The 24786-nt window shown below is 35.8% G+C and overlaps 4 protein-coding genes across 6 annotated transcripts; 1 reads left to right on the forward strand and 3 right to left on the reverse strand.

The window, feature by feature from the left end:
• Positions 1-405: 405 nt before the first annotated feature.
• On the reverse strand, positions 406-3469 carry LOC147541790 (G patch domain protein). 2 transcript variants are annotated; one of them, XR_015223846.1, is made up of 5 exons: positions 3346-3469; positions 2501-2694; positions 1731-1998; positions 694-1310; positions 406-475 (listed from the first exon to the last, which is right to left on the reverse strand). XR_015223846.1 is itself a non-coding variant. In XM_086636979.1 (4 exons), exons 2-4 carry the CDS (start codon positions 2667-2669, stop codon positions 950-952), a joined length of 798 nt encoding a protein of 265 aa, XP_086493105.1. In that variant the 5' UTR covers positions 2670-2694; positions 3346-3465; the 3' UTR covers positions 630-949. The 2 variants fall into 2 exon arrangements, 1 of the variants encoding a protein (XP_086493105.1); XM_086636979.1 differs by lacking the exon at positions 406-475 and having other exon boundaries at positions 630-1310; positions 3346-3465.
• Positions 3470-4826: 1357 nt separating this feature from the next.
• On the reverse strand, positions 4827-8602 carry LOC147541791 (transcription initiation factor IIB-2-like). The gene is made up of 8 exons (XM_086633024.1): positions 8269-8602; positions 7269-7630; positions 7067-7091; positions 6087-6216; positions 5862-5992; positions 5649-5737; positions 5367-5443; positions 4827-5283 (listed from the first exon to the last, which is right to left on the reverse strand). The coding sequence occupies exons 2-8, from the start codon at positions 7616-7618 to the stop codon at positions 5150-5152; spliced, it is 936 nt and encodes a 311-aa protein (XP_086489150.1). The 5' UTR covers positions 7619-7630; positions 8269-8602; the 3' UTR covers positions 4827-5149.
• Positions 8603-9802: 1200 nt separating this feature from the next.
• CPNIFS (chloroplastic NIFS-like cysteine desulfurase) lies at positions 9803-17399 on the forward strand. 2 transcript variants are annotated; one of them, XM_086633026.1, is made up of 11 exons: positions 10296-10542; positions 10657-10790; positions 10970-11129; positions 11649-11832; positions 12607-12752; positions 12853-12925; positions 13070-13133; positions 14058-14157; positions 15109-15267; positions 15604-15776; positions 16941-17399. In XM_086633026.1, the coding sequence occupies exons 1-10, from the start codon at positions 10330-10332 to the stop codon at positions 15772-15774; spliced, it is 1404 nt and encodes a 467-aa protein (XP_086489152.1). In that variant the 5' UTR covers positions 10296-10329; the 3' UTR covers positions 15775-15776; positions 16941-17399. The 2 variants fall into 2 exon arrangements, with proteins under 2 accessions (XP_086489151.1, XP_086489152.1); XM_086633025.1 differs by lacking the exon at positions 16941-17399 and having other exon boundaries at positions 9803-10542; positions 15604-15895.
• A 129-nt stretch (positions 17400-17528) lies between these two features.
• On the reverse strand, positions 17529-21100 carry LOC147541793 (pathogenesis-related genes transcriptional activator PTI6-like). Its single transcript, XM_086633027.1, has 2 exons — positions 19414-21100; positions 17529-19088 (listed from the first exon to the last, which is right to left on the reverse strand). Exon 2 carries the CDS (start codon positions 18563-18565, stop codon positions 17765-17767), a length of 801 nt encoding a protein of 266 aa, XP_086489153.1. The 5' UTR covers positions 18566-19088; positions 19414-21100; the 3' UTR covers positions 17529-17764.
• Between the last annotated feature and the right edge of the window lie 3686 nt (positions 21101-24786).

Below are 24786 nucleotides of genomic sequence, written 5' to 3' on the forward strand. Positions count from 1 at the left end.
TTCACTTCACTGTAATCCAGTTCGTATCAGTATGCTAACTGTTCGTTTTTTTTTTGTGTCTTAGTTCAAGTCCCCTGAGTTAAAATTTGTTTTGAATCTTAGCTGTTTGAGTCTCACTTGATTCTACACTAACATTTTTCGGTGAGTTTCTAGTATCCTTTTGGTGGATATCCAATTAGATGTTGTGTGTTAAAATGGTGTGGTTTTAGATTTACGTGCTCACCCACATCCATTGCACTCTACCTAGTTTGTAGTCTATGGGCACGGGATACACGTATTAAACTTATAAGAGGCAACTAACTTACAAAATACTATAACAAATACTAGTATTATACAATAAATACTAGAGAATATACAATAAGTAAAACAAAGCTTGAGACGGAAGACAAATCCAGCAGCCTAAAACCTTAACCATAACACTAGACGCAATATACAATAAACATCAAAAGGTCTAGCCATGTTGTGTGCCGTAACACTAGATGCAAGTCTGAACTGATTCAGGCCTAGGTTGACCATTTCATCATAACATTAGTGAAGACCGACGAGCGACGGGTATATTGGTCATCATGAAATCAGTTTTCCATGTTGTGTGCCCCTTCCGTTAGAAATTGATTTACAGGATAGAGAAATTGATCGACAGACATTGTATTTGCAAAAACTGGTTCAACTGTGCAACTGAAATAAATTATGAACTCAAGAATTCAAAGTTATAACTCACACCATTGCCTAAGCCTAATTATAATAAACAAGCTGGATTATCTCTCAACATATCTATATATTCTTAGACAATTGGACTTGGTCGAGTCTGCCCGAGTTACTCGGGGTTTGGGAAGGTGACCCTGGGATTTGTGTTTTATCTGATCACTTACCCCAAGCGGAAATATTTAGATTTGTTCACTTCAGTCACTCCCAACTCTTCTTTCTCTGTTTGGATGTATATTTCTCCCCTTCATCGACTTCTACTCCTATGATGATGCTTAGATTTCTTTGATTTCTTCTTATCTCGAGACTTATCTTTTGATTTCTTCTTCTCCGAGTGCTGTTTCTTTGAACTGCTGACGGGCTTGACCTTTCTCACTTTCTTCCATGTACCTTCTTCATCAGAACTGTCTCCGAAAGACTCAAATGATGACTTCTTCAGGGAAGATGGCTTTTTGGGCCCAAGAACACGATGTTCCCAATCTTCTTTCACTCTTACATCTTCAGAACCTGCTAAAACTTTTCCGGTCGAGTCATCTGAATGCAGAGGTGGGAGATAAGGACCTGTTTCATCCATCCTTGATCCTATTGCACCTCTCCCACGCTTCACCCTGCGTCACAATTGAAATCCGCATAATTTCAAGCAAACTAACATAAGCTATTATAATTAATTAACCAATATTTATATGTGTTCCGGAGAATTCCATTATTATCCCATACTTGGTACTAGCATTAGGACAAAAAAACTTCCGACTAGTCTGTTTCTAGAGATTAGTTATATAAACCGGAATTGTTACAATGATTGGTTTTGGTTCGAGAATCGAGATGAAATGGAATGTTCCTTTTAGAGATGAAGATCAGAACATATCTTTCTGGGGCATACAACCAAACTTTACCAGGATCAAACCATAAATTCCCTACCATAAGAAGGTCACTAAGAAGCAATTCAGACTAAATATTTATAATGATTTGTGATTTCTAATATATGTCAGCATGCACCAAAACACACCCACATATATAACTGAACGTACCTTGAGTGCAGAAATTCTTCAACCTCTTCATCCCTAAGACCACTACCATCTTTATTTAAATAACACTCTTCAATTGATCTTTTGCTTGAGGTGCATAAATCATCATCAGTTTTTTCAGTTTCTCTATGCCCTGAGCTACTGAAGGGGCTACGCTCCTCGTGGCGCCTATGACTGCTCCCATCTCTTGTTCTCCCTTGTATCTTTTTCTCCAGCTCTATCTCTTTCTGCCGCACTTTCCACATTTCACTGACTTCCACAGCGCGATTTGCTGAACAAAATCATACGTAAAATTAAACTTGAACATACCAGAAACCAGGAAACAATCAGAGGATGCAAATGTGGTCCCCAGAATGGGAACAGAAACAGAAAGGAACTTAATGCTTTAGGCATCCCCGGCATCAAACGTGGCATCTCACCTCTCTCTTCCAGTATTGGGTACAAGAGAGTAACCAAGCACTGCGTGGATGATGCCCATGAACCCCATAATATTGGAACAAGTTAATCAATCTGACAGATGGTATTTTTTGCTCCACTAATAACTGCACAAATTATGTCATGTGTAACCGTCTAAGTTTTGCCACAAGGTAATTATCCCTCCATATAGGAGAGAACTAATCAAATGAGGCAACGCTGATAAACTATCGAGGTTTTCATCTCATTCGCTACCACAATTAGTTGTTAACAAATTACCAATATAGAAAATAGGTAAACAATGACAAAGTTAAAACTACATGGCAATGTTTAAACTTTAGCAGTGTAATGAAACCAACCTTGCTGTACCCCACGAACAGTTGCAGTAAGAAAGCGTGAATTAGGTCGACCCCTTACTTTAGGATTGTTAAGATAAGCATGAACTCCTTCTTTCTCAGCTTGGCGACGCAATTCTGCCGCTTCTCTCATAAGCATTGCAGCAATTTTGTTCTCCGTGTCTAGATCCATTGAACCTGCTGACCAAGTGATAAGCCTGTACAAAATAGACAGTCTAATAATGTCAAACCAATAAAAGCCCTCACCCTCACATATGATTTAACCTACGTTCAAAAAGGCGCTTGAGGCATGCCTCGAGCCGAAATAAAAGTGTATTGCATCTGAACAATCGAGGATGATTCTGAAATCAATGCCTCACCGTCCCTTGATACAGAGAAGAACAAAGGTGGTGACAAGTACAACAAAGGTAAATAACTGTTTGATAAAATCTGCTATCTTATGGACTCACACTTCGAAAAAGAAACTAAATTTCAGTCTTATAGTTACTGGTTTTGTAGAATTTCAGTTACAAGAATCAAAATTATAGGTTCTAACAATTTCGGTCTTATAGTTACTGGTAAAGTGGTATTGAGTAAATTTCAGTTGTACTAACCAAAATTATAAATTCTAACGAGTCACAAAACCCTAAAACAAATAGTAACACCCTAAAACAAATTGAAAAAAATACCCTAAAACTCAGAAATTACAATACCCTAAGAGTAATTGTAACAAATACCATAATTTTTTAACAGATATAACCTAGATTTCCAAATAACCTAGATTTCTGAATGGATTAGGGTTTCAAATATTTGAAGCATACAAGAAATTTCAAATGCTTCTTCAAAAATGTAGAGAAACTAGAATTTACCTGTTGGAAGAATGAAAGACCCTTTCTCTTCTCTTTTCTCTCCGGCGATCTGTTATCCGATTTGTTGATCTCTCCCTCGGTTTTGGCTGGAAAGGAAGAGAGAAGAAGAACAAGAAGTTAGAGAGATGTCGATTTACGCAGCAATGGATTTCTCCCCTTTATATTGATCCACCAAATCTGGACCGTTGATAAGATGATCGGTTCAGATTAAAAGCTATGTAGGGACCTTTCTTACAACGGGGAAAGCCACGAACCACTCCGTAATTTAAATCGTAATCCGACTGCTCACGCGCCCAAGTCACGGCCCTTTCCACTTGCTCCTGGAAACCTAGTGAAAAACTTGCAAGGAGCTCTTTCGTTTAGAACAGTCAGATTGTCCTTGCAGTTAAAAAGTTGATTATTGACTATTGATTGAATCTTGAAATTCGTTGTAAACGTATCTTCTGGTGATTTGATGTGCTTTTATAGATTGTTTTTTACCGACGGATGTAGGCGGTGATGATGAAGTTTGGAATTTGTTGATAAGCGGTTGATATTTACCATATTGAGTTGAAACTATTATCTCGTATGTGTGACATTTATTTACGTGTTTATCTGTTTTAGGATCCTCGATAGATATCTTTCCGAGTTGATAGATATCTTTGACACTTATGCCCGCTTTTAATTGAAATTTGGGGACTCTATCTTTTTGCACTTGAATATACGAAAATAGTCATATCTTTACTATTTTCTCTCTTTATTTCTTCGTTCTCTTACAATCCTTTGCAGGTATGCTACCATCGTCGACGTTCTGCCACCTAATCGTTATTCCTCGCACTTATCTTTTTCTTCTCTTTTATCAATATAAAATTGATAAACACATTAATTTGACCAAAAAACCATAAAAAAATTTAATAAAAAAATTCAATTCTCAGTTATTAATTGTGTTTAGGTTATACATTCAAAGATTGCCAATGCAAATTAAATAGATAAACCGAATGAAAAATCCAAAAATTTGAAGAGAAATTAATAACTAAACTTACAAATTAGAGAAGAGCTCACGAGGAGATTGAAATTGGAGTTTCACGGCAAGAAGGATATGAGAAAAATAAAAAGTGAAAAGAGTATCCCTGATTATACACAAGTTACATAAGTGGAGGGGGGTAATGCTAAATTCCCGACAAAGTAGGCCATTATCCAATTCACATTATGAAAATTGTCTCAAAAGATTTGAAATCATCCAATTTAAAGTCTCACATTAGAATCTCATTGATTTAAAATAAAAAAACTTTTGAACGGTTCCTTTGTTATCAACAGAATACTTAAAAGAACAATCATCATAATTTTATTGTAAAAAAAAAGTGTTCAAAATGAGTGAATACTTGAAAGGTCCATATTTTTCTAAATACTTACTAGCAGTAGTACCAACACATGATTTCACATAAAAAGGACACCAAAACTTCATGGCTAGACAACATATGCAAAAACCTAAAGAACAGAAATGAAACAAAAGCAAACAGGAATGTTCTAGAAAAAAAAAAGGATTATAACATAGTTCAAAACTTGCAGCAAAATTCTTACTTTTGCTTGGTTCTGTTAATTTTTTTGTTTTACTTTAGGTATAAGAAGTAATTAAAACATGTAATTTGTAAGTTATTTTGATAAAGTTTCGTTCTCGGTAACCACTAAGGAAGAAGTATAACTCCATCAGAACAAGCAAGTCTACCATTTCCTGCAGCCAGGAAACTGGCGGTGGCTGTCGCCGCAGCAGCAGGATGTGAGACATGCATTGAACCAGCTAGAAGGATGGTTTTACAGTTGAGTTTTATGGGCTGCAAAGGTTTCGGATATCTTCCTCCTTGGCGTACCAAGTGGGTATCAGTCTCGAGAGATACGGGTAGAGGTCTTTATACGAATTCCTGATGGTGCCTTCTGCCACGCCAGTAGCAAGTGAAATATCTGCATACACCGTTTAACGACAGTTTTAAAAATTTATATTCTATAGAGAGCGAGAGATGAAATTGGTAAAATGTTCTTCCAACCTCGGAGAGGCTTCTTCTCATCAGAAAGCTGAGTTATTATGTAAATAACAGCAGCTGCGATTGAAATTGGGCTCCTCCTGCAAAATAAGTGAACCGTTATTAATATAACTACTACAAGTTTGAATTGCACTGATGGCACTAGAGCATTAGCAACTACAACCAGAGAAAGAAGAACTAGCCGAGCAAAGACTACTACAGCTTTCCTATCACAAAGAATGACTTCCGTATACTGAACGCTATTTTTTATTTTGTTAAGCAAAACAAGGACGAAAGTAGATATACCTTATATCAAGTTCTTCTGACTTCACGACTGCTTCCTGGGCAGCTTTAACAGCTTGGTTTGTCATTCCAAGATGGGAACAGAAACGCCTCTAGAGATTGAGTAAAGGTAGGATTTATCAAGATGGTCACAATATGAGAATTTGCCGTTAATATCCATGAAACACATATTGCCAAATTGGATGTACATGGAGAAGAAACAAGAGACCAACTTACCAGGAAGTCCCCAGCATGAATAGTTCCCATCTCCATTGACTGACCCATCTCCACCTCCAGTTGTTTGACAATGTATTCTTTAGCCCGACCAATTTCCTTCTTTGTGGCTCCATTGGCAACGGAACAAATTTCTAAATGAAACTCAAAGGTTTAGATGAAATTCCAAGTCAATGAGAAAAAGTCATTAAAAAAAAGCACATCCATTTTAATAAACTAAGGCTGTACCCTTCACAGTGCGAGGTTTGTCTTCTTGACGACAAGCAATGTACAAGCAAGCAGCCAATATTGCATCCTGATTTCGTCCTCTGATGGACTTCTGATCTTCCACCTTTTTGTATATCTCGTTGGCACGATCCTGCATATCATAGTATGAAGTCATAGGTCAAACATCTACACATAAGACTCAATATCCGAACCACAAGTGAGAAAATAACATAACCCCTCATAAGCAAGCTAATGGTAATGGAATTATTTATTGTTCTCCAAACCAACTTAAGTGGTTACCTTATAAGAGACCAAATTCTATAATATTTGTTTTGAATAAAAACCAAATTCTATAATATATCACACATCTCAGTACGACAGAAGGACAATGACCAAAATATCCTCGAGGAACGAATCAAGGACAAATAAAGGGGAAAACATACTAACCATAGTGTCATGAGTTATAAAAGCCTTCTAAAAAATTGTGTAAAGCAACGATTTTGTGGGATGTTTAGAAGAGATTGAGTTACGGGTAGATCAAGACTGATCAGAAATACTATCTTGAAGGCGAAGGTTCACATCATAGACTAGCTGCGACTGATGGAAATATCGTGCTTCCCATACTTGGAGAAATGAAAACATAACAATGGGGTTGCTTCTTCCAAATCTTTGTATTGCTTCAAAGGTTTGTTCATACTTAGTGAAAGAATAGCTTGAAAATGAAATTATACTGGTGAACTATTGATACTCCCATATACAGATTATCAGGCATCTCTAATATGACCAGAAGGAAGTTTAGTCAAAACCATTCTCCAGCATACCGAAACACGAACAAAATGACACTAGATGGTACCCCCTTTTGTAGTAGCTAGTCCCCTTCTAAAATTAAGATTGGGAACTTCTCATATATGATAAAAGAACACTCCTATGTAGTAAATGTTCCAGAAAGGTAAGGAGAACAAAAACAACCACACTCAACATGGAAAATAGAGTAATAATACCTTAATGGTTGCAACCAGGCCCAATCTGGAAATACAAAATTGGGATTGAAAATTAGTAACTTTTAGAGAAAAGGACTTAACCCATAAAGCAGGATTCACACCTAATATAGACGCGAACAGGGAAAAAGATAACCAACTTCAGGCAATCTCATTATCAAATAACTCTTCGTACTAAAACAAGCAAGAGGGGACAGATAAAGACCTGTCAGACATGGTAGCAATGGTCTTAAACGCTTGAATAAGGGATCGATCCTGATTGGAACCCCGGTTACTCCATCGACCAAGAGACGAGGATAGGAAATCACCAGAAGCACCATTCGGCTTAGAGATAACAGTGGAGAGACCACCATCAGTGAGCAGAGGGTTTGAAGGGCCACCAACACGAACAGGATCGTTATCACCGGATTCATTAGCGAAAGTCCTCCATTCAGAAGTCTCATCGATTGAATGAGCTTCCAAGACGAGACCACACTCGGAACAAACTGTATCTCCAGCTGAATGATCAAACACCACCTCTGTGCTTCTCTTACAATCTGAACAGTAAGCATCCATTTTGACCCGCTCCTGATTCACCCAATTACAATCAATCAAATCAAATTAAATGGCTGAAAACCCTCTTATCTTGACAAAAAAATCAAGCTAATCCTTGGTAACAAAAAAATTATAACTAAAAGCTTATATAATAATAATAAATTATAAGTCTCTTTGGGATTCTGTTATTTAGGGTCTCTATCAGTGATAATGATTACTCTTAGGGTTTCTTTTCTGACTGCATTTGATCAAGTCGATTATCATTCCCTAGCAGGATTTCTTTCTCTTTCATCTCGGCAACTCTAACCACAAAAAAATGCATAAACAAAATAACTAACTATAGTATCAAGACTATAATCTTCAAATTTGCCCCAAATTTATCCAATCGATAACATCTAGACCCACAATTATTGGTGATTTTGTGATTATTCAACAAAATCTCTCAATAAGAACCCTAAAACCTCCGGCTACAATAAAAGAAGTCGAATTATGATAATCGTCTGATTGGCATACTCTTATTAATATGGTTAGGTTTTTTTAGGTCTCTTGTCTTTTGGTTTGTGATTTGCTAGCTTTGATCGCTCTCAAGTTCAGGAAGAATCGGAAGGGAAATGAAAAGGAAACCAGAATGAATATTCTGGTGAACCTGTTTGGTTGTAAGAATGCCGGACCTGAAGAAGAAGAAGAAGATCGGCGAATTTGATTGTGCTTCGATCTCAGCGATCAAATCCTCTCCAGGTTACTTCTGTAGCGAAACCGCAAAAAGAGAATTTCCCCCACCAAACGAGCTTGTCTGAAATATATAGGGAAAATTTGTTAGGCGGCGTTTGGGTGAACCACTATTTAACTGATTTAGGTCATGTTTGTTGTGTTTGACAGAAATTGATTCCCCCAAAAACAACCATTTCTTACAGCAAACCCAATGGTGCTGGGATAGGCCCCATCACATTTTGGGAGTCTGAGAAATTGTAGAAGGCCTTTGAATTGTATCAGAGCCTTCTCAACGAGGAGCTCCCATTCTAAATTTGATATATGTTTTAGGGACCGTATGGTTTATACGTGTGTGTGATGTGATTCATGGTAATCTCATTTTTATCTTTAGATGTCAAACAAAGCCTAAGAGATTAAATACCAACTAAATCTAAAGGATTCTCCTCCTAAACTATTTCCATCTCTAACAGGTAAAGTCATAAGGATTGAAACACTCATACTTATTGTATTGATTCTAGGTTTTTTTAGATGGAAATAATTCGGATTTTATCACATATCTTTCAACCATGTTAAGAAAAGAGTTAAATGAATTAACATTCTAAATACCCACAACTGCATTACAAAAAATCTCTGACAGGTCATTAAAAGTGTTAATTTTTGTTCATCGAATATATTTGACACATATTAGATGTTCTACTATATTTTATAACGAATCAAAGATAATATGAATTTGCAGCTAACAAAAATGTGGCATAAATTAGTAAACTCTTACTTGCTTTTTGTACGAAAGTAAGAGCATCTCCAATGCAAGACTCGAGAAAAACTCTAAAAATTTTAGATGTCAAAAGTGTCAAAATTGATTATCTAAATGTCTTTCCTACATGTCCATTTAGAGATACTCTATTAGATAATCTTCTCAATGCAACACTCGAGAGAAATTCTAAAATTTACATTTTGACCATAAAATTAATTGATCTGCTTATTTGACACTTAGATATCTTCAATAAGACACTCTAAATTTAGAGTGTCATCTGAAAATTTATAAAATAAATATTGTCACGCGATTTTAGAAATTCATGTTACATTTTGCATTGGAGATGGATTTTAAAGAGAAACTATAAGTTTTAGATTTTGAGTGTTGCATTGGAGAAGCTATAGTCTCTTACTTGAAAGGACCATTGAGGGACTTTTTCACAAATTAACAATATTTTGTGATGAGGTGTATTTGTAGAATATCACATTACTTTATTCCCATATTATCATACATAATATTTGGCAAACCTATATGTTAATTTACTTATTTTTGTTGAAAATATATATATTAATATATCAAATCATGATACAATTATAAATTCATGTTGTACTTTTTTTGAATTGTATGGCCTGAGTACTAAACGGTTAATTTGGGAGCACTCGACAACACAAATGAATGTAACTATTCACAAATGACATAGTTTCAAACTATATAACCCCTTGATCTACATGATAAACTTTAACAACCGTTTTGTAGTTATTTCAAATGCGAACCATCCTCCAGAAAATGGAAAATCGTCCTATATATACTTTGAGACGAAGATAATGATTAAGACGATGAGATGAAAAAGGTGACGATGAAGATGAACAAGATGACAAAGAAATGAAGATGAAGATAGACTATTAAAGATCGCCTGACGAGAGTGGGAGTTCAATGATTATCTTGTTGCATCTCCCTCTCTCTCTATCTCTCGAATATTTCTCCTTTTTGTTCGAACAAGTATATTTCCTTCTCTTCCATTATTTAACAAACATTCAATTTGACTAGAGAACACAAAAAAACGAGAGTGAAAATGTTGAAAAATTACATGTGATAATTGGACAAAATGTGGTTTAGGGAGACATTTTGGAAGCTAGTCTTTAGGGGTCATTTTAGTGAATTTTTATTTTTAGGGGGTTAAATCAGAATTAAACCCTTTTAGTTATCTGTAGTCGGTCTGTTGAAAATGATGATCTCTCACACCCACCCAGTTTCTTTTCGTTCTCCGATGGGAACTTCAGTAGTAGTTCCAAGAATCCATTCTTTCAAAACCCTAAACCCTAATTTAACATTTCGAACCTCCTCCATACCTATCAGGATAGGATATCAAAGACTCTTTTACTCCTCTACAATTTCTTCAATCATCAAAGAAGACGATAAAACGATTCAATCCATTTCTCTTGGCCAACTCACTCGACCAGATTTTCCAATTCTTCATCAGGTATAAACTTCTGAATTTTTCTCAATTTCATTTCTTTAACGTCTGGAAATTGTTGTTTGAAGCATTGGATAACAATCTATTAATGAAATTTCAAATGGATTTGTGAAATTTTAGGAGGTGAATGGATCCAAATTGGTTTACCTAGACAACGCAGCAACTTCTCAAAAACCTAATTTTGTTTTGAAGGCTTTAAATGATTATTATTCAACCTATAATGCTAATGTGCATCGTGGAGTTCATTACTTGAGGTATTGGAGTTGTTAATTTCCTGGTAATTATTATAACCATGAGAAGAACAATTATGAAGATCAAATTATTGCTCAAGAGGATAAATTTCATAAAAGTTCAATTTTCTTTTTTGAAATCTAACAAAAAATGACCAATGGTGCATACAAGTATAAACTATGTCATCTTCCTCTTTCTGTAGTGCAAAGGCTACCGATGAATATGAAATGGCAAGGAAAAAGGTGGCTACTTTTGTTAATGCGCCAGACTCTAGAGATGTTATTTTTATGCGAAATGCTACCGAAGCCATAAATCTCGTAGCCTACTCATGGGGCCTCTCAAATATAAAACAAGGGGATGAGGTATAATTATTCGGACTAATCATACTTAATTTCAAATGAACCGTGTTTGTCTACGGATTTTTTCTTATGAATAATGTGAAAGATTTCCGGCTTGTGTATTACTGAATTCACACACAATATGCGTATATAATATCTTATAGAATGTTATATAATTGAAATAAAAATGAATAGAGGAAGTTAACTTCATTGGAAGAAGAAAACTAGCATATTTGTGTATGTTTTTCTTCTCCCTTCATCTCTCTTTTCAGGTAGTGTTTTTACAAGTTAAATCTGACTCGAATTAGATCTTAAAATATTTATTTTTGTCTTACTCATGATGCTTTACTCGTCTGCATGGCCAATTTGGGCTGATTTTGGTCTATTTGAGTCAAACAATTGAGAAATGACGAGTCAAATTCATTCAGTAAAAGAAAAACAAACAGTACGCCACCTTAGGATGAATCTTATCTCTCCCGTCTCACTAAAAATTAAGAATTTTAGACCCCTTCCCCTCATTTTCCTTAAGCATTTCTCTTGCAGATAGTTCTCACAGTTGCTGAACATCACAGTGCCATAGTTCCTTGGCAGATTGTTGCTAAAAAAACTGGTGCCGTTCTGAAATTTGTTGGTTTAACAGAAGAAGTTCCAGATATTGGCGAACTGAAAGAAATGATTTCAACGAAAACGAAGCTTGTAGTAGTCCATCATGTGTCGAATGTTCTTGGTAGGTGTTTTTGTATATTTATGGTGCTCCTTCTAATTATCTTCTTTGACCTTCCATCTTCTGGTTAGTATTTCACTCTTACTTGCTAGAAGCATATTGTTGCATATTTGTATCCATGGGCCATGTCTGTTGTACTGGTTTCAAAATTGCAAGGTTCATAAAAAGATGTGCCCCATCCTTTAAAGGATTCGCAAATAAGTATTTAGATCTTATCTATTTCGTATTAGTTATATACTTATATGACAACACCCTAAGCTTGCCAGTGCTCACTATTTAGTATTCTTCTTAGTATATGCCTGTTATTCTATTAATGAACCAATTACTGGATTTGTCTATGATACTTTTAACCATCTTGGTCAAGCTATACTAATGCATGTGATAGGTAAGTATATGCATGGTCTTTTATGTGCTCCTCCTTATGTTTGACCTTGTCCAGCTCCTAATGACTCACTTGGCGCTTGCTGCACTTCTATTAAAATCTTGTTTAAAAATGGAGGGAGCTTTTATCTCTTCATTCATTAGAGAATTGAACGAGTAAATGTACTTGTTCGCCTTAGACTTCTTTATTCTATGCATTTCTTGAGAAGCATGTGAGTTGACACATCTTGAATCACACTAGGACTTGCAACAGTTGACTTTGTAACATTCTCAGATGTTGACACTATTCCTGGTGTCCTGTTATGTAGATTAGTATAGTAAAGAACGTAATGTCTCTTATGGTTAAGAACTAATAAATAAATACGACATCTTCAATTAATTCCCTTCATTTGGTAGGCTCTGTTCTTCCTATTGGTGATATCACCCAATGGTCTCACAAGGTTGGAGCAAAAGTGCTAGTGGATGCTTGTCAAAGTGTTCCACACATGGTAGTTGATGTGCAGCATCTAGATGTTGATTTCCTCGTCGCTTCCTCGCATAAGGTTTGATTTTATAAATATAATTGATTTGGTTTCTGGTTCTAGAGTTTTGTTTACTTATACGACAGATTTTCGTCGAGGTTAAGTAATAAACATGTAACAGATGTGTGGGCCTACAGGCGTTGGATTCTTGTATGGGAGGAGCGAGCTCTTGTCTTCTATGCCTCCTTTTTTAGGTATTCTTATTTTGTGTGCTACGTTTCTTTAATAGGATTTCTTTCTTTGACTATCAGATGACAGTTTGTTATTTATGTTGCGGGTTTTGTGCTTATGTTTCTCTGTACTAGTTCACTTAACAATTATATTTTGTCTATGCTCAGGTGGTGGTGAAATGATTGCGGATGTATTTTTAGACCACTCTACTTATGCAGAACCTCCTTCCAGGTTTGTGTGGAGGCAGTCTATATAATCCCTTCAAATAAAACATTTCAGTTTCTTGTCCAGAATATAATTTTAAAAGAGACTCACCTTGGATCTGATCATATATTTCACTTTCTTTTGGAACTTGGTAGTGAAATAGTAGTGGCTGATCATCATAAAGTACGATTTACGTTTACGGCAATCTCAATAGCACTAGATATGTGTCTAACATTTTCTTGGGCATCCAATGGAAAGAAAAGAAGTGGTTTTCATTTCTTCTACCTAGACAGTATCTTGTTAAGCTTGTTCCTAGAGGGTTATGAAGAAGTTTTTGTGGCCATCTCATTTTAGACAATCACCTCATATTTTGGTTTTAAGGTTTTTCTCTTTCTTTTCTCAACAGTTGTTACTTGATATGATGATTTTTCAAATGAAGTAGACTAGTAGAGTACTCGATTTTTAAGCTGGGAATTGATGTCGGCATGACTCCCTAATATGGATTTACTGTAGCTAATTCTTAACTTATGACAAGTGACAACTTTAGTGCATTTTTTGAGCTTGTTATTGAATTAGGAAGGGATTTAGGGAATCTCTCTGTTGCATGATCATAATTTAGGTAGTAGTAAATTAATGCACTATTAGATATTCAACCAAGATCAGCCTTGCTCTCATTTGTATGGCGGCCTTGAACTGTAGAGACTAGAGAAGGGATGTGTTTTTGTGCTCTAAAGATCCTGCATTTTCAGATGCCATCTTGTCGGTTTAGTTGTTTTAATAATCAAAATTGAGTCAATCAACATTTAGGTCTTACTTTTTTGGTGTGTACCTGTGCGTTGGGGTGGAGGTTTCTACTGGGGATTTACGCATACAAGAATGAGATAGTTTCCTTCCTTATTTTGGTTGCTCATTACTATTTAGGTGTATATTTACTGTTTAATCTTATATCAGGTTCGAAGCTGGAACCCCTGCAATTGGGGAAGCTATAGGGCTGGGAGCAGCGATTGATTATTTATCAGAAATTGGCATGCAAAAGATCCACAATTATGAGGTGAGGATTTCTTTTCATTTTGTTTCTACTTGTGGTTTTCTTTTACAGCTTATACCCATTTTTTTTCATTTTTTCAAATAGGAGAACAGTTTGGCAGTAGTGCTGCAATAATTAATAACAAGAAAGTTGGATACATATACGTCTTGGTTTAGTATTTAGGAGATAATTTCAGAAAGAATAAAGAAAATGAACTGCAAGTTAGCCTCTTTTCTTTTTCCGACAAAAACAAGATGTAGACATGTAGTATCTAGCATGCTGCGGAAACTGTGAAGTTTGTGGCTAATGATAAAAACAAAGTTAATAACTAATTTTAGACAAAACTTTATAGCGTAGAACCAAGTTACCAACTGATATCTATTTAGGGAGGTCAATCATCAATCTTCCTTCTTGTAAAATGGAGGAGAAGTACAATACGAGAAACAAGATTCTTTAAGAGAATCATTGTCATTTATTTACGCGAAAAAAAATATATTTCGGTTTTTTCTGGTCTCAGCGACATTCCACCTGATTCTTAAATACATAGATTTCATACGCTGACAATGAAGTGAGAAGTTAGCATGACCTCCTTTCTCTTGTATATTTGTCAAGTGAGATCACGCGTAGAAAGAAGCTCTACATAATCATACCGCTTTAATTGTTAGAACTTATCCTCACATGGAAGGCATATACCTGCTTCGACATGGAAGTAGTTACCATCAGTGAAATGGGTTTTAGGGTTTGGATCCCATGGAGGAGACTTACAGCCTTACAGGTCAAGTTGGTTATGTGAATTGCTAGTTTCCCGGAAGTATGAACATTGAACACTTATTGACTTGGCAAATGGATCAGATTGTATTCGCATAAAAATGTCTCTTTGGAGATGTTAAATATTTTTTGAAGGCGATGTCTCAAAGAAGTTTATATTTTTTTAAGCTGACTTCTTGCATCATGTTGTCTTCTTCCTTTCTCCAGACAGAGCTGGCTGGTTATCTTTATGAAAGCTTAAGTTCTATTTCTGATATCCATATTTATGGCCCTGCTCCTTCACCAAGTGTTTACCGTGCCGCTCTTTGTTCATTCAATGTTGGCAAGGTCCACCCAACAGACATTTCAATGTTTCTCGATCAACAGGTATGGTAACAAAATCTTGTTATGACGGTAATCGTCAGTCAAATTCTTATTAATCCTTACTTCTTTTATTTTATTTTTGGTCTTTCTCTGGAATAGAACCTATAGAAGTGAGATTAGAACTTCAACATAACTAACATCCGTTATCCGGGTTTCTTTGAGATTTGTGAAATAGTCAAATATTTGTTACAGAACAATAAATCGGCAGTAAATTTGCTAAATATAGTCGAGGAATTCGGTCCAATATAGCGTGCCATAGAGAACGAAAACAGTTAAGTTGTGTTTTTTTAGGTTATAGACACGTTTGGCCTTATGGGTTCTTATTTTCCTGTCTTTTAGCATGGAGTGGCGATTCGATCTGGTCATCATTGTGCTCAACCTCTTCATCGCTATTTAGGAGTCAATTCAAGCGCACGTGCTAGCTTGTATTTCTATAACACTAAAGAAGATGTTGATACTTTCATCGCAGCACTAAAAGACACTATCAGCTTCTTCACTTCCTTCCAGTGAAGGTATCCCTTTTCTATCCTCCATATTCTATTCCTTCTTTTTGTAGTCTGACAATCTTGTAGGTTCAAACTATTGTATATCTTTATTAATTTAATCCTAGCATCTTTACTTTTCTCCGGTAGTGCTCTTGTATCTTCTTCTTTTTGAATAATCATGAAAGTTGAAACCAGTGGAATATGTGCCCACTGGCAAGCTGTCTCTGAGTATAACCATTAGAAGAGGTAGGGTTTACTAGCAGAAGTACTCCGGACTCTCGAACAACACTGGTGCCACACCTGAACTCCTGTAGGTCTATCATCTTCCTACAACAACAATAAGATTGTTTGTAGTCCATAGACAGTCATAAATTTTTTACAGGGGTAAAGCTGTCAGTATCCCCCCACCAGTATAGTTGCTGTTCGGTGAGCGGAGAAGGCCAAAACAGGATATGCACAAAATCATTAACTTAGGGCGGTATCATGATCAATTGTAACACAATTTTGTGCAAATACACAAAAGACGAAAATACTAAATCTCACACTACATTGACTATAATCACGAAGCTTGTATGACTATCAGACAAGGCAAAAGAAATGCCAAAAAAGGGTGCCCATGTTACTTATTTAGAAACATATCAAATAAGTGGTGATTTAAGGAGTTCGTTTACTGAAGAGTAACACCAAAGAGTGCCGTCTCCTCTAAGACTTCCTACTGAGAATGACTAACGTCCTCGGTTAACACACTTGGGTCTAGTAGCAAATACTTCACTATGAAAATGATTGTTAGTAATGTTAAAACCTCAAATTTACCCGTCAAGTTAAACGATTTTAGATCAGTATTGACTTACGGAAGAACTAGGTAAGAAGTTCTTGTCATGTATACCTACCTATATTGCATCTTATCTGGTTTTCCTGAAATTGGTATAAAACGTCATTGTCTGATGTAATGAATCGTTGATGCAGATTTTGATATTATTATTATGAGTGCTTTTAAGTTTTTCAACTCTTTGATCCGAGATAGAAACAGATGTAGATTTGTAGAATCCACAAATTTTTGCAATATTGGGATATTTTTAAGCTAGTGGAATTTTATCACAACACCAATTACTTTGAAAAGATTCACTTGTCTAAATGTGACTTCTCTGAATATGAACTTGTTTTCTGACAGAGACATAATACTCATTTCAGGTTATCTTGGGCAATGAGGTCTTAGGTCAGACTTATTTTATGTCCATTTCAATGGATCTAAAAAAAATCAGCTCGTCTTTTAGGTGAGTCATACACACGAAGCAAAAAACATTGAGAAAAAAAAACACCATCTTGGTTGATAGTAGTGAATCATCTAAATGAGATGTTTTAGTGTTTCCGACCTGCGCGAGAACACTTGTGAGAAAGTAATGTATAATCAAATCTAGACATTTGAATAGTGGTGTGGTGAAGAGAAGGAGAAGGTCAAGTGTTAGTTGGGGAATTATGAGATGTTGTTCAATCATAGATAATGGTGGGCTCATAAAATCTGCATCCACTTTTAGGTCATTGAACTTTTATGGTTGCTTGGGGAGTACTCTTGAGACATACCTTCCCCCTTTTGATTGTCTTATCAATGCTCTGTTTTTTCAACTTTCAAACGTCAAGTAAGATAAGCTAGCACGGTTTTCTAAAATTCTTAGAATTAGACGAGATAAGCATTAACTAGTAGTTCATATTGCCGATATAACCATAGGGCGATTCATCAAAATATTCTACATTTAATCTTTTCCTTTCTTAGACATGATATCTATAAACTCTTCTCTTCCCACTTTACACTCCAAAATAAAAGATTACTTTCAAAGATACCACACATATAAGTATAATCATAAGTCAATATTTTCACACCTTATGACAAAATTGGCCTATTAATTGGGCTACTCACAGGAGACTCACTGAGTATAAAATTACTACTCCGTATACTACACTATACTACTATATACTAGTATTGTCTTTACCGGCTTCAAATCTAAAATATTACTAGTCTAGTGGCAAAATTCTTCCATATTCAATTCACCGAAACCCTCGTCGAAGTACTTCTTTGGCAAATAAGGTAACGTTAACGGTAACTCAAAATCAAATTGGAAATCATCAATGTTATTGTTGCCGGAACTGAGATTCAAGTTCTCTAACGGTGTGCACTCTTCGTGACGGAGGAGAACGGAAGTAGGTGAGAAAGAGATGCTATCACCGGAAGTACGAGTCGTCGTTACAGTTTGACTGACGGGAGGAAAGTTTGTGACGGCGTTAGGTCCGTTTATTCTAACGGCGGCGTTGTCATAAACGGTAGCAGCTTCCTCCGCCGTATCATACGTTCCAAGCCATAAACGTTTACCGCGTGCCGGATCACGTATCTCAGCCGCCCAACGTCCCCACGGCCGTCTCCGTACACCTCTGTATCTTCTCCGACCAGTTTCGTCAGATTCCAACGGCCGAAAACTTACGTTCTTAACTAAAACGTCGCGGCGTTTTGTAGTAGGAACTTCTATATCGATCTGTCTGATATGTCTCTTCACTCTGTGTACAAATTCTTCTTCTTCATCGTCTTCGCTTGATGAATCCGTCGCATCTACATCAGTAAAGATGATTCTGATAGCTTGTCGTCGGAATCTTTTGATTTCAGGCTGGTTTTCATCCAAATCAACTGATTTTCCAGTAAGTTTCTGTCTTCGACTCGATTTTCTTGTTGTAAGAACATGTTCAGAGTACTTGATGTATCTAGATGTATTCATGCCGGATAGTTCGTCGCGGAAATGATTCCGGCGCAAAGCGAATTTCAGATTCATAACGGAAGATCAAAGAATCCAACTGGTGGAGGATCGATGCTTCTTGTTTGAGGTATGAAGAAAAAAATAACCTATTATTGGCAGAAAGAGAAATAAATGAAGTGACGAAGATCGGTCTCTGATCAGATCTTGGATCAGAGTCCGATCTTCGCAAAAACACGAACAAAATCAACAAATATACTTTTTAAAACACTAAAAAGCTAGTAGAAAATAAGCATGAGATCTGATGGAAGAAAATAAGTAGGGTTTTATTGGGGTTTTAGTAAAGGCAAAGAAGATAAAATGATTTTGTTACAGAAGAAGTTCAAAATGAAGATCTCATCAGTAAGATTCGAAGGTCGAGTAAGGAGATCTGTAGACAAAGAAGAAGAAGAGAAAAAGAAAAGCAGATGATGAAGAGAAAGGTAGGGTTTTAGAAAGGGATTTGATAAAAGTAGACAAGTAGTAAATTAAAATATAAGTTGGTCAAAATTGGAGAGGAACCGGAAGATATTTCAACAGTAAAAATCAATCTTCATCTTTCCTGAATCGGTTGTTTACTTGTGCTAGACCCTAGGATTAAGTTGTTTTCTTCATACTTGTTTAAGAAAATTCTCTTTCCTGTATTTATATTTTGTTGAAGAAATTTTTATTATTTTTGTTATGAGTGCACCCGAAACCCGGCCCGCCCGTAGCACGAACTACCCGCCACGGGTTAGTGCACATGGCGAGCTTTGTGCAAGAGATTTAAAATTTTACCCGGTCCGAGCCCGCCCGTTTAATTCAATGGACATTGAGTAGAGTAGCCCGAAACGCCCGAGCCCGGAAGATTAGTGCCCATGGGCGCCCGAGCCCGGCCCGTTTCCCACCACTACTATAGAGAGAGAAGTTCAAAAAAAAAAAAAAAAAAAACTCCTATAGAGAGAGAGAGAGAGAGGGATCTGACTGATAAAAGTTTGTCTAATAGAGTCTCACTCTGTAATCCTTTAAATAGTCCACCGGTTCGAAGGCTGAATCAGGCGCATTACTGCTCATGTTTGGCGGGTTAAAGAACCGGAGGGTTTACAATTAGATAGGCATACGGTTTAACCGTTTAAGAGCGGCTCTAATCCTAGCCTGTCTTAGAGCAACTCCAGTGGGAGTCCGGCTGAGGCCAAAATTTCAGCCCGGCTGAGGCCTCCAAGCACAATCGATTGGTATTGAGCCCCGACCCACTGCTTCAGTCGCCCCTAACATTAGGGGCGACTGAAGGGTCCCCAACGGTCATGTTGGGGTGATAATAAATCCAACGGCTAGGATCTTCTCCCTTTTTTTTCTTTTTCTTAATGTAATTAACCTTTTTGTAATTTTAATTAGTTTTAATTTTTTTTAAACTCTAAAAATACTTATAAGCATTAACATTTAAAATACATCCCACCAAAATGTCGGTTCCGAATAATTTTTCAACTTTGAAAAAAAATATTATTTCGAAAATAGTTCAAACCCCTGTTTTGTATATACACAAAACCACACACGTTTTTCACACACCAATAGAAAGGCCACACACGCATTTCCCACATGAACAAATTTCGGCCTCAAGAGAGGTTGTGGTTGGAGATGAATTTTGGAGGCTGAGCTGAGGCTGAAAATTTTGGTGAAAAAGTGGTTTTTTCGTAAGACAGACTGGGACTGGAGTTGCTCTTAGGCCGAAAAAATGACTTTTTCACCAAAAAAATTTCAACCTCAAAAATTCAACTCCAACCCCAGTCTCTCTTGAGCCCAAAACTTTGTGCATGTGAGAAATTCGTCTGTGAATTTTGTGGGTGTGCGAAAAGTGTGTCCGATTTTTCTTATTTGTGAAAGACGTGTTTGAACTATTTTCGAAATAATTCTTTTTTTAAAAACAAAAACTAATTAGATTTGTCAAAAAAAAACCTAATTAGATTTAAAAAAAACAAATAACATATTAGATAAAAGAAAAACTAAATAGATTTAAGGATAATATATTTTTTTAAAAGTAAATAAATAGTCGGATGAAGTGGTCGGTTTGGGCTCAGCCGACGGAGGCTGCGGATGCTTTAAGAACAAGCTCAATGTAGGGTTGGGCCTTTTAATTTTGGGACTCCCAAATTTAAATTATGTATGTGTGTGGGATATGATTTCAATTTTTAACTTTTTTTTTTTTTTTTTTATATTGGACTCCAAGAGTCATTACATTTCAATGACATTGATACATGATGAATATAATATGCAATGCATCGTGAATTTGAGTAACCATTATAAACGCCAATTAAGATATCTTGAGCTATAAATGTCATATAAAGACCTTAAGGCCATCTTAGGGACCACAACCACCATCTACTTCTACTTTTACTTTATTTCTTGCCTAAATTACATGAGATGAATCATGATGGCAAACTGCTTCCACTGAAATTCGATCCCGCGACTGCATAGGTTTAAGAAGGAGTGCCCAACCACTGCACCAAAGAGTGGTGGACAATTTTCAACTATCAAACTATAGCCTTTAAATATTTTTACATTTAATCACATTTAAAAAAAGTTAAAAAGAAAAAAAAATACATTAGAAAAAATTACATTTGAAGAATAAAACAGATATAAATACAATTTAAACATAAAAATAAAAATAAAATAAAATGAGGTGGATTCCCTGTTTAGACTCCGACCGATAATAAATTGGTCTGGGATGCCCTCAACCCAACCCATCCCACATTGGACTTCCTCTGAGAGCATCTCCGAAGGACACGAACTACTGGTAATAACGGGTATCCTCTCACATGTAACCCAGGGCCGTGCCTGAGAATTCGGGGTCCCCGTGCGAAGTTTGAATCTAGGCCTTTCGTACGATAAAATAAAACTAAAAGTAAAAGTTGAACAAAATGCAAGATAATTTATCAGTAGTTAGATGAAAAATTGAAAACCATAGATGAACCCAAATGTATTTTGAAGATAGTAATGATCATACGGAAGAACTTTCAAATTTAAAATTTCATTTTGATAGAATATATAGTCGAAGAATCCAAGTCACTTGTGAGAAAAAAAAATTCATTTATTATATCTTTAAATTATAAGTTTATAAATACAAATAAATCCATGCAATCTAGACCTTTATATAATACCATATTGAATATTCAGTCTACAACTTATCAAACATGATTGATAAGGTGCGGAACGAAGATTTTTAATGGGCATGACAAACCCAAAATGATAGAAGATTTTTTAGTGAGCATAATTTAGAATCCGAAAGCGATATTTGGTATGTTCATATCGTGATTCAGACATATATATTTTACAAGTTTTCGGAATTATTTTAAATTTCTCTTTCTTAAAACATTTTTGTCTGTTTTTTTGTTTTTGTTGAAAGTTATTAAAGAAGCACTTCAAAATATGAAAAGTATGCACCCAAAATGACACAATAGTTAGGAAAAGGCATAATGGAGTAAAAATGAAAATGGATTTAACAATTGTACATGAAGATCACAAAACCAGAGAAGTCATGGCCCTGATCCAAAAAAAAAAAAAAAAGGAGGAGCCCGCCATGGGTTTCGAACCTGCGCCACTTGACCAAAATTTAAACACCTTACCAGCAGAGCTAATTCCAAATTTAAGTTTATATGCGGCCAGCGCTTTGGGGAAAGCTAAATAGTTTCCGGGGTGTGAAGACTTGGTCAAAAATTGGTCAATTTTGTTTGACAATTTTATTTAGGGGGAAAGCACAATACTTCTCCACCTCACCTCTCTCTCTCTCCACCTCACCTCACTCTCTCTCCACCCACCTCACTCTCTCTCTCTAGAAACTCCGGCGAAGGGACCCCTTCGCCGGAGTTTCTAGAGAGAGAGAGAATGAAATTTTTTTTTTTTTTTTTGTCTTAATGGTCGCCGGCCGGAAAATTTATTTTCCCAGAAAATTTTTAAAATTCTACATATTCCCTTTAAAATTTCACACCCTGGAAACTATTTAGCTTTCCCCAAAGCGCTGGCCTTATATGCCCATGCCCACAAATATATCGTTATAGCTTAGACATTTGTTGGAAGTGGGCCCTTACTGGTGGGGGGCCCAGTGCGGGCGCCCTGCCCGCACCCCCCACCACACGGGCCTGATGTAACCGAATCTAAACCAAAATAAATCTGTTAAGTTCTGAATCTTCTTTTTCGTACTGATAAAGATTTAGTATATGACGGGTATTACCCAATTAAAATCGATAAAATTTCATCACCAAATATTTATACCTGGCGGTTGTGTTTCAGTGCTCATTTTGTCACTGGTGGTCTTGTGGACGCCATGCCTACTACCCCTCATGGAGCATAAGTGTTGAACTTACGACCTCTATGACCCAACTTTTTTAATGAAGTTTTTACTTAATTTCTTCCATCTAATTTCAACTTTTTGGAGTAGATAACAGAGGTAGAAAAGTATAAAAGAAGGGAATAAAGTCGGGTACTGGAGGAAGACCACTCTTCCATGGTTGACGAACTACCATCAGATTCATCATCATTATCATTGGTATTATATATTGGGTTTCTGTTCATCTCTGTATTCTTCTTTATGTATTTCACAACGGTCCGCCATATTAACCTGCAAGGAGTTTTTGTATATCTCGAATTTCAAATCGGTTCTCTTAAATTGAAGATAGACCAATATTTATTGTTTCAATTCTGCATATCTGGTATGATCAATTTGGAACAAAGTGGTTGATGAATTTGCTTTTCTCTCTCTAAGTGACTCATAAGCTGGTGAATGGCTTTTATGAAGTGATTCCTCTTAGTCACCATTGATAAAGTAAAAGATTGAGATCAAAAAGAGACTATTTGAAGCACACAATAGTGATATTAGTAATGTTTTACAATGATTCAAAATCTAAATCCCATTCATGCGAGTATATTATCAAGAAAAAGTTGATTATTATTGAGATTCCAGAATTACTCCTCATTGATAACAGATTATTCGGGATGAAGTTGAAATTTGTATTACTCGGACATTTGCATACTAAAAGAGGGAGTCGACGAGAAGTTATGGAATCCGATCAACAATTTCAATCTGGTAGTCTGAAGACCTCTCCAGATCCTTCAATAATTGATTAGATAGATATGTAGATGCTCGGTAGTTTAAAATCCAAGAGGTAACAAACTCGACTCCTGAGGGTGAATGTCATCACCCTTATGAAATACATCTGTAAATATACGGTGTAAATAAAGTATAGGCTTTGTTGGGTCTTATCATGGTCTGTAAGGGTCTCGGCCATTAGGGCATTGTTACGACCTTTAAAGGTTTAAGTATTTGTATTTATAACAGATAAGAGCTACTTTGATCATCATGATGTAATTTAATCTTGCAACCATACGATGTAATCAAAGACCTACAAGATTATATGTTTTATTCTATCCTTAACAAAATGGAAATGTCCTTAAAAAAACGATTGTAATAACTATTTTGGGAAACTCAAAATCCATCTGAATCTTTATGTAAGTTTTTTCATATCTAAAACATAGAGAGGGAAAGAAATTAAAAAAGAAGAAAGTAATACACACTTGGGACAAATATGCAATAGCTTGTATAAAGATAGCTAATATAGTTGAACAATTTGTCTTGTCCCTTCGAGTAAATCAAAACATCTTTTCACGAGAAAAAAGAAAAAGAGTAAATCAGCCCACTTTCTACAACAAAACAAAAAGCAAATCCGAACAAGTCAAATGCGTTTTGGGACTAAATTAATGAACAAATTTATTTCTCTGACTTTGTGGAAGACCTTTGTCTTTCCTCACACTTGATAATATACTAATAATTTTCTATAGATTAGTTATCATAAATCATTTTAATAAAATCAATTAAATTAATCAATGTTAAACAAAGATTAAAAAGCTTATAAGTTTAATAAGGTGACTATCGTGGCTTGAATGACATAAATATTTGTATACACTCATGGTGGATAAAAATCTAGATAAAAAATTGAAATGCTTGTAAAACAAGACACATTTTTATCTTGTTCTTATTAGTAGTTTAATACTATAAGAACTAAATAAATTACACAATATAATGACTAATACAACCACTTGTGTTCAATTTTACTTGCTTACATACTCCTCTTTGCTCATATTTAATCAATGCTCGCATCAAGAAATCCTCAACCCTAAACCTAACTTTGATATCCTGCCCCCACTAATCTCTTCTTTTTCATGCCAGAGATCTTCTCCTACTTTTTAATTTAGACTCAGACACACAGAAGTGTAGATAAGATACAGACTTA

Source organism: Eschscholzia californica, unplaced genomic scaffold (genome assembly GCF_041429995.1).
Source record: "Eschscholzia californica isolate CP2 unplaced genomic scaffold, dmEscCali1.0.p SCAF_4, whole genome shotgun sequence".
Classification (NCBI taxonomy): domain Eukaryota; kingdom Viridiplantae; phylum Streptophyta; class Magnoliopsida; order Ranunculales; family Papaveraceae; genus Eschscholzia; species Eschscholzia californica.

Excerpts from the sequence above, each read along its gene's own strand:
- LOC147541791 (XM_086633024.1), bottom strand. The coding sequence starts at position 7,618 with ATGGATGCTTACTGTTCAGATTGTAAGAGAAGCACAGAGGTGGTGTTT. Across the intron at positions 5,444-5,648 it reads TCAGAAGAACTTGATATAAG|GAGGAGCCCAATTTCAATCG; the intron begins GTATATCTACTT and ends CTTATTTTGCAG. Across the intron at positions 5,284-5,366 it reads TGAGAAGAAGCCTCTCCGAG|ATATTTCACTTGCTACTGGC; the intron begins GTTGGAAGAACA and ends CGGTGTATGCAG.
- LOC147541793 (XM_086633027.1), bottom strand. The coding sequence starts at position 18,565 with ATGAATCTGAAATTCGCTTTGCGCCGGAATCATTTCCGCGACGAACTA.
- CPNIFS (XM_086633025.1), top strand. The coding sequence starts at position 10,288 with ATGATGATCTCTCACACCCACCCAGTTTCTTTTCGTTCTCCGATGGGA. Across the intron at positions 11,130-11,648 it reads ATATAAAACAAGGGGATGAG|ATAGTTCTCACAGTTGCTGA; the intron begins GTATAATTATTC and ends TTTCTCTTGCAG. Across the intron at positions 13,134-14,057 it reads TATGCAGAACCTCCTTCCAG|GTTCGAAGCTGGAACCCCTG; the intron begins GTTTGTGTGGAG and ends ATCTTATATCAG.
- LOC147541790 (XM_086636979.1), bottom strand. The coding sequence starts at position 2,669 with ATGGATCTAGACACGGAGAACAAAATTGCTGCAATGCTTATGAGAGAA. Across the intron at positions 1,999-2,500 it reads TGTTCGTGGGGTACAGCAAG|CAAATCGCGCTGTGGAAGTC; the intron begins GTTGGTTTCATT and ends GATTTTGTTCAG. Across the intron at positions 1,311-1,730 it reads GAAGAATTTCTGCACTCAAG|GGTGAAGCGTGGGAGAGGTG; the intron begins GTACGTTCAGTT and ends ATTGTGACGCAG.